Raw genomic sequence first — 7,709 nt, 5'->3', positions numbered from 1 at the left:
TTACAACTATTTGGTTGTTCCAACGCTGTTTAATTATATTTTTTAGTACAATTATGTATTTTTGTTCAAAAAATAAATTTCGAAAATAATTGAAACGCTGCTAAATAGTTTTTATAAGAGAAAAATAATTTTTTGAAGGATTATCTATTTTTTTGCGGCCAAAATTATAAATTTCGTTGCCATAAAACTTTAAAATCAAAATTTAAGCATTTGAAAAAATTATTATTTTGCCTCTATATTATCCAAATATTATAAAAAACATATAGTGACAACAAACTATAAAAAATTTGCTTGCAAAAATTATACTTGTAATTAAATAAAAATTAAGAATTAAATAAAATAATAATTTCAACTTTTCGAGAGTTTTGAAATGTCAAAAATTGTTTGCTTTTAAATTTTAAGATTTTTTTTTTTGAAATATAAATAAATTACACGCCACTTAAGAGTTTTTCGACCACGATTTTGTCCAGCAAATAAACAAAATATATTCATTTCTAGTTTTCGAGAGGTTTGAAAAGCTTTAGGGCGAGCTGTAAAGGAAAGTGCTTGCAAATTTTGATCTATTACTTTGAAATGTAAAATATATTATTATGAAAAAATTAAAATGTTGTATTAAAAACTAAAAATGTTATATTGAAAACTAAAACGGCTCTCTTTATTCCATTGCAGCTAACACAAATGTTTTTTTTCCTCCTAAAACTGAATTTCTATCGCATTTCCACAAGCCTGATTCCATTCTAAAAACTTCTCTGCAACATTTTCTGTATTCCAACTAAAATTTGACTTCATACTCGCCTTAAAAATAGTCTCCAGTTTCTAACAAGCCCACAACTTGCACTAAAAACTAATTGCCCTGATGCCAGTCCAAATTTTTTTTGAGAAAAGAAAAAATGTGATTTTTGTTTTTTCAAATTAATAGTCAATGTTTTCTTCATTTTATTCGACCAACTTAAATGTCTATAACAGTCTTTAACAACAAAAATTTTATACAATTCATACGATTATTAGTTTTTTCATTTTTTTCCACACATATTCATATACATATATCAGTATATATGTGTGTGTGTTTATATTCATTTTTACATGCGTTACATTAAGGTTTCTGCTTAAATTATAGGATACAGCTGCTTAACTAAATAAATTACAGATTTTCACATATTTTTTAAAACAATATTTCCGCCAAACTAACGAAAACGGGAAACACACACATGCATGTGAATGTGTGTGTGTGTGCTATACAACCTATAGACTACACTTAGAACTAGCATTCTTCTGCTGCTGCGACACGCCAAATCAACAACTCACCGTTTCGCCGCTGGGCAATTGTTGGTGTTGTTGTTGCTGTTGCGCTTGCTGCTGCTGTGTTTGCTGCGCTTGTTGTTGCTGCTGCTGTTGTTGCTGCAGCATCTGTGCCTCCCACTGTTGCTGTTGCAGCTGCAGTTGTTGTTGCATGTGCAATGCCATTGTGGTGTGGGCAGCAGCAGCTGTCATATTGGTGCCGGGCAGGATGGTGTTCGGTGCTTGACGATCAGCCAACGGCTGTCTCAAGGCAGGACTAGATGTGGCGGAGTTTAGCGCGCTGATTTGTTGTTGCTGTTGCAATGAGGCACTGCTATAGCTGCTGTCGGCGCCTGATAGGCGTTCAGCCAAACGCTGCTCATTCTCTTCGCTATTCATGCTCGTGTTGTGTGCCGAATCGTCGGACATATTTAGCGCGCTGGCCGCATCGAAATTGGCAATCTCGGGATGTGCCTCCAGCTCGGTTTGCAGATCGCAAATGTAGTCGATGACGTGCTGGATGATCTCCAGCTTAGAGAGTTTGCGATTTTTCGGCATGAACGGCACGAGATCCTTGAGTTTGGAGAGGTACATTTTCATTTCGGCATTTTCGCCGTCGCCGCGTTGTGGCGCATGGCGAGCGATGCGTCCGTTTGGATTCATGGGCGGCATGGAGGCACCTGTTTGACAGACGGCGGTGAGGGATTTCATTTTTGAAATGACTGCTTTACGTTCTTTTAGTAGAATTTTGGCGGTTTGTTGTGCGACGGTCGTCGTTGGCGGCCGTGTGCGAGGTTTAGACGAAAGAAGTGCTTTTTTAGTGAAATTTCTGATTTACAGAAATTTTTTTATTTATTTGTTTTTTTTTTTTTGAGGGGCCTTTAGCGTTTTTCTATGTGGATGTGTTCTGGATCCACGCACTTTCTTTTATTTATATAAAATTTTCACAAATGTTCACTTTCAGTTTTTTCTTCAATTCAAATTTTGAATTCACTTTATATTTGCTGTTTGTTTTTCAAAAATTTTTTCAATTGCTGTAACGCGTGTTTGCTTGTTGTTCGCCCGTAATCCGTTCAGACGTGGCGCGTTCGATTGGTAGTTGGCACTGACACACACTCGAAATTTTTTTCTAAGTGGCGCTGAGATTTTTTTCTTTTTGGACTTAGCGATTTTTCAACTTTTTTTACTTTGCCGTTAATTGCTTTGCGCGCTTCTAACTGCTACCGTACGCTTTGAGTAACACACTCGTTATGGCTATTCACGCTCTGAGCACGGCTATTTATACGCGCCGCGCTGTAAACTCCGCCTTTTGTGAGGCGCCTCAGCACTCGCGGTGGCTATGCGCTCGCCATGCTCAGCGCTGTACCAGCTACGCATTGGAGATGTACGCAGAGCGGCGTGCGAGCAAAAGAGCGCCTTTGGAGACCCGTTGCCGGTTGGTCAATGGTTGGTGGTGTATGGCAGCAGTGGTGCTTGCAGTGAGCGCGCACCTTCTACGGCAGGGAGCGTGTGCATTTGGTGGTTTTCTAGCTTCCAGCTTATGCAAAAATTATTAGTGAGTGCGTTTGTAGAGATTTGCTGTTGTGAAAAGGGGAAATGCACTTTATACGCTAATGTACGGTTAACAGCGGTGGTTCTGCATAAGCCAGCATTAAAGTGACAGCATGTTTATTGATGAAAATATTTGAAGCAGTGGCGCTTGCTTTATTGGAGAGCGGGATTCTGTAGGCAATGTAGTTGCTGGGGTAATGAAATATTGGAGTATTAAGAAAGATGCTGACACATGCAACAGGGGAAGAATTTTTTGGAGAACATCCCAAAATGTTAAAAGGGAGAACACATTTGAAACTTGCTTCATGTGTAAGAGCCAAAGAATATTCTGAGTTGTCTAAATTTATGGTAAATAATATTTTTTAATATCTGCAATTTATTTATCTAGATATTCATTATTTTTTAAAATAAAAATTTTCCCGAAGGTCTCTTCAATAATTGGTCTGGCGATATACTAATGTCATAGCAATTTCCATTCAAGCCTATGTAATGAATTACAGAAATCGTGCATTCGTTTGTATTAATCTTCCTTAAATATTCTCTGAAACATATAAACGGGGTTCTGTAAATTTTAACATATTTCTCTTTCTCTTTTAAATTTACGTTTCATTTTTGAAAACCATTCGAGTATAAACGCCGTTAAAGACATTTACCCATTTAGACCAAGTGTGTAGAATACGCTTGATGAGCCATTCCACATTCTGCTAAGTTCTTAACAGCCCTGCAACACACTTTTAGACTGTAAATTGATGTCATAAAATGACTCCTTCCTTAACTTTATCATTACAGCTACACATTTTGCCAAACTACCTAAAAATGTCTACAGCATTTTCATAACAGTACTCCATTAATTATTAACTACTCCTCCTGTTAACAATTTTAAAGTTTAACATAAACAAAAATTCATAAAATGACCCCTTCCTAAACTGTAAACTGTACCTTTACAGCAATACTTGTACATTTTACCATCTTACCCAAAAATGTCCACAGCCCTCTTAGCATAGTACTGCAATAACTTATTCTTATTACTCCTTCTGTTAACTTAACATCAACAAATATTATGTTTGTGCTGCTTAACGCTTACCCCTTACCTAATTGTACTTTCAACACCTTGCTTCAATTTTGTTCTTAATAAAAATGTTAACCCCTGTTTGTACTCCTGTTACAGATCCACCAATGCTCCATACCTGTAACTGTTCTTAACATTCCATGCTAACATCAACACCTTACCCCTTCTTTAAGTATGCTATTAGCACACTATTAAATCCCTATTAAATAAAATCGTTTTAAAAATGTCTACAACTCTTCTCCTTGTATAAAATGTTGATTTCTCTACACCACAGTAATGTCGTTCAACATTTGTTTTTACATTTTATGTAAACTGCAACATATTACCCCTTCACTAAGCACAATTTCATTGCACTAATAGATGCCTATTTTATTAAGTAACAAACTGTTGAAAACAAGAACTCTACAACATAAGCTGCTCCTTCCATGCTCTGTTAAAATCTCTCTAGCATAACAGAAGTGTGTTAAATGACAGCTGACTTGATGATTCTTTTATTTACAGTTTGTAAGTGCTGGGGATATCATCTGATACTGTTTAAAAATATACCGAAAATCTCTCTAAACTAAGCAATCTTAGTCTTATTACTTTTCATACATTTTAACAGCTCCTGCTAATTACAGTGTATTATCGCTCTTATATATTAGTGTATATTAAATTATGTATCATCACTCAACACTCTTTGGTATGTATGTATTTGATGAATAAATTTATAAAAAATATCTGCTGTTATAACTTCAGTTATGAACAGTCCACAGATGAATATAAAAAAACCATATTTATACCATATTATAATGTATCTCAAGCATGTACTTTAACAGCATACCCCTAAATTAAGTCTACAATCTACCACTTATTGAAAACTTAAAAATCCTCCGAACATTTTCTACTGTTTCGCACAATTCTCCATAAATAATTCAGAAGTTACTCCTTCTATACTACATGCCTCAAGTCTTAAGCCTCTGTTACTGACAGCATAACTGCTACCCCTTCAGCAAATAAAGGCAATGCAAATTGCAGCATACAAACCTCTCCACTTTATTTGCATTACTGTTGCATTATGAGCAGTCTCCGCACTGCCAACAAGTCTACAATGCGCTCATTTAAAAGTTCCTCGCTCAGCTGTCAATGCATTTTGCTCTCAAAAACTGCTCTGCTATTAACTAGTGCTCAACGCATTCTCATGCCACTCCGTGTACTCTCATAAAGCAATTTTTGCTGACCTGCGCTCACTCTCCTCGTACTATTGCCGCACTCTGGCTGTGGTAACTGCACTGTGATTGGTCGGCTTTGATTTTTCGGCCATGCGATTCATTGACGTCTTGCGACGCATTTCTTTTGTAGAGCAGCAATAATATATTTATGATTTATTTGGGAGCATGAAATTGTGGCCTCACAGCGCTCATGCCTAGTAAACAATTAATTTATTGAGCGTAATAATTAGTTAGCTGCACTCTACAATAATATTAAGGGGAAATGCGAAAGTCTCTCACACTCTCTCCGCTCACAATCGCTTGCTGCCTCACTGCTGTGTTTAACATTTTGATTTTGTGAATGAAATTTCCGTTTATCAAGCATTTCTAATGCCGAGTCTTTTGTGCTGAGCACAGCATTGATGTTGGTTCATTATTTTCGATTTTTCGATTTCTTTTGTATACTTTATACAATGGGGTTTTAAAGTTCATCAAAGCGCTGACCACTTGCTGACTACTGCTTGGGCTTTGTGACTTTGTCAGCCATGTCATCAGCACTTCAAAATCCCATCCATTCAATAAACGGCGAATTTTTATGCTTTCAGAACAAATAATCGGTTATAAATACTGTGTCCATTTACATTCAGAAATAATATTATATATTCATAGTAAGTATAGAAGTGTGGTCATTCATGGATCTCAAGATATTTTTCTAAATGAAAAAATATTATAATATTTTTTTCTTAATTATTGGTGTATAGATGTCGAAAAAGGCAACTGTCAGCTTTCTTGGGCATCTACATACCTACATACATATGTATATATGTATGTACATAGTATACTTATATGTTTTTAGACTTTTTAGTATATTTGTTTGTTATTGTCGCTCAGTTTTTTCATATTTATTTATTGCTTGGCCATTCTGGGAACATGACACTTTCTAGCTTTTGAATAAATATCTGCCGCTTTTGCCTCCGATTTATTTATTTATTTTATTTTTTATATATGTATGTACATACAAGCATATGTATGTACATATTTGTTGTTTTTCATTTCTTAATGCCGGTATACAATTATGAATGAGCTTTGTTATGGAAAATATTTTAGCTGAGCTTGACTTTTCTATCAAATATTTATAAACGGAGCAGTAATTCAATAATTAAAATAAAAGCAATGGCATTTTATTCAGCAAAGCCTTAACAAATTGATTGAATAACAAATTTGTATATATATTATATATTGTGATTTAGAGTATAATAAATAAATCGACTCAGTTTAAATGAAAAAATGTTAGTAAGCATATAATATTCATTATGCCACGAAAGCATCGATGTATTACTATCAGATTTGGTGTCTCATGAACTTATGTTATAGGTCATAGGCTCACTTAGCCTTATTACTACAAAAATCAACCTACTAAACTCAAAAGAGATATATACATATACATAGTATATAACATAAACTCAACCCAAAGTGGCTGAATTTAATATTTTGAGTATACCAGAAAAATTTCAATTAGAGAATTGCAAATCATTATATCAAGGATATGAGATTTAGACTCAGATATATATTAATTTCATTCATCTTAAGCATTATATCACACTTAATTTCCACTTAATTTCACTAAAATATCATGAGCCCTGACTAATAAAAAAAATGTATAGTTTGATTTTAGCTAAAGAAGGTTTGAACTGTTCGCCTTATCATTTGACATAACCCATATATGCTCTAGAATGTGTTTCCATGCAATTTTAGAACGAAACTCACAAAACTTATCGATCATATTTTTTAGAGTAGGTCGGTAGAATTTCGAAAAATCAGTATATGGGAGCTTTGACTGATTTCACACACTTTCGGCATTAAGACTATAATATATCTAATATTATAATTCATTTCATTTTGCTAAAATATCTTAGTCATTCATCATTATAGACGTTATAAAGTCCAATTTATGGTAATCATAATAGGTATTTGGAAGATCAACAATTGACCGATAGGGAAAAACTAGATCAAATTTTGTTCCGCTCAAGAATTTCTCTTTAGAAGCAGCCTGATCACCAGAATCTCGAATGTTCATCGAAAAATCATCTTCACTGATGAGGCTCATTTTTGGCTGAATCGCTTTGTCAATAAGCAAATATGCGTTATTGGTCAGGCAGTAATGCACAAGTACTCCATGCGTCACCATTACATCCGCCATTGGACCGCACTTCTTCCGTGAAGATACTGTGAATGGAAATCGCTACCGCTCAATGGTAACCGAATATTTTAGACTCGAATTTATCATATCGAAATGAACAATATGTGGTTCCTTCAGGGTGGCGCCACCAGCAACACAGCGAATGTCACAATCGATTTATTGAAAACCAAGTTTGGTGAACGTGTTATCTCACCAATGGCCTGGTCAATTAGGCGCCTCTGTAGTGCTATTTGACACCGTTAGACCATTTCCTGTCAGGCTTCGTCAAGTCTATGGTCTATGCCAACAAGCCAGCGACGATTGATGAACTTCGTACGAATATCGCACGTGAAATTGCAACAGTATCGGCCGATTTATGCTTGAAAACCGTCGAAAATGGGGTTCAGCGTCTAAACTTCTGCAAGCGTGCCCGTGGTGGCCA

The 7,709-nt window shown here is 35.4% G+C and overlaps 1 protein-coding gene across 1 annotated transcript; it reads right to left on the bottom strand.

Annotated features, from left to right (window-relative positions):
• Nucleotides 1-896: 896 nt before the first annotated feature.
• Nucleotides 897-2,542, bottom strand: LOC126762522 (protein extra-macrochaetae). Its single transcript, XM_050479330.1, has one exon. The coding sequence runs from the start codon at nt 1,987-1,989 to the stop codon at nt 1,294-1,296; it is 696 nt and encodes a 231-aa protein (XP_050335287.1). The 5' UTR covers nt 1,990-2,542; the 3' UTR covers nt 897-1,293.
• Nucleotides 2,543-7,709: the final 5,167 nt, after the last annotated feature.

This window comes from Bactrocera neohumeralis, chromosome 6 (assembly GCF_024586455.1).
Source record: "Bactrocera neohumeralis isolate Rockhampton chromosome 6, APGP_CSIRO_Bneo_wtdbg2-racon-allhic-juicebox.fasta_v2, whole genome shotgun sequence".
Taxonomy (NCBI): Eukaryota; Metazoa; Arthropoda; class Insecta; order Diptera; family Tephritidae; genus Bactrocera; species Bactrocera neohumeralis.
Note: the sequence above shows the minus strand (reverse complement) of the source record. Positions and strands in the feature narration are given on the sequence as shown.

What these genes read in the sequence shown, in the direction of transcription:
- LOC126762522 (XM_050479330.1), bottom strand. Translation starts at nt 1,989, where the DNA reads ATGAAATCCCTCACCGCCGTCTGTCAAACAGGTGCCTCCATGCCGCCC.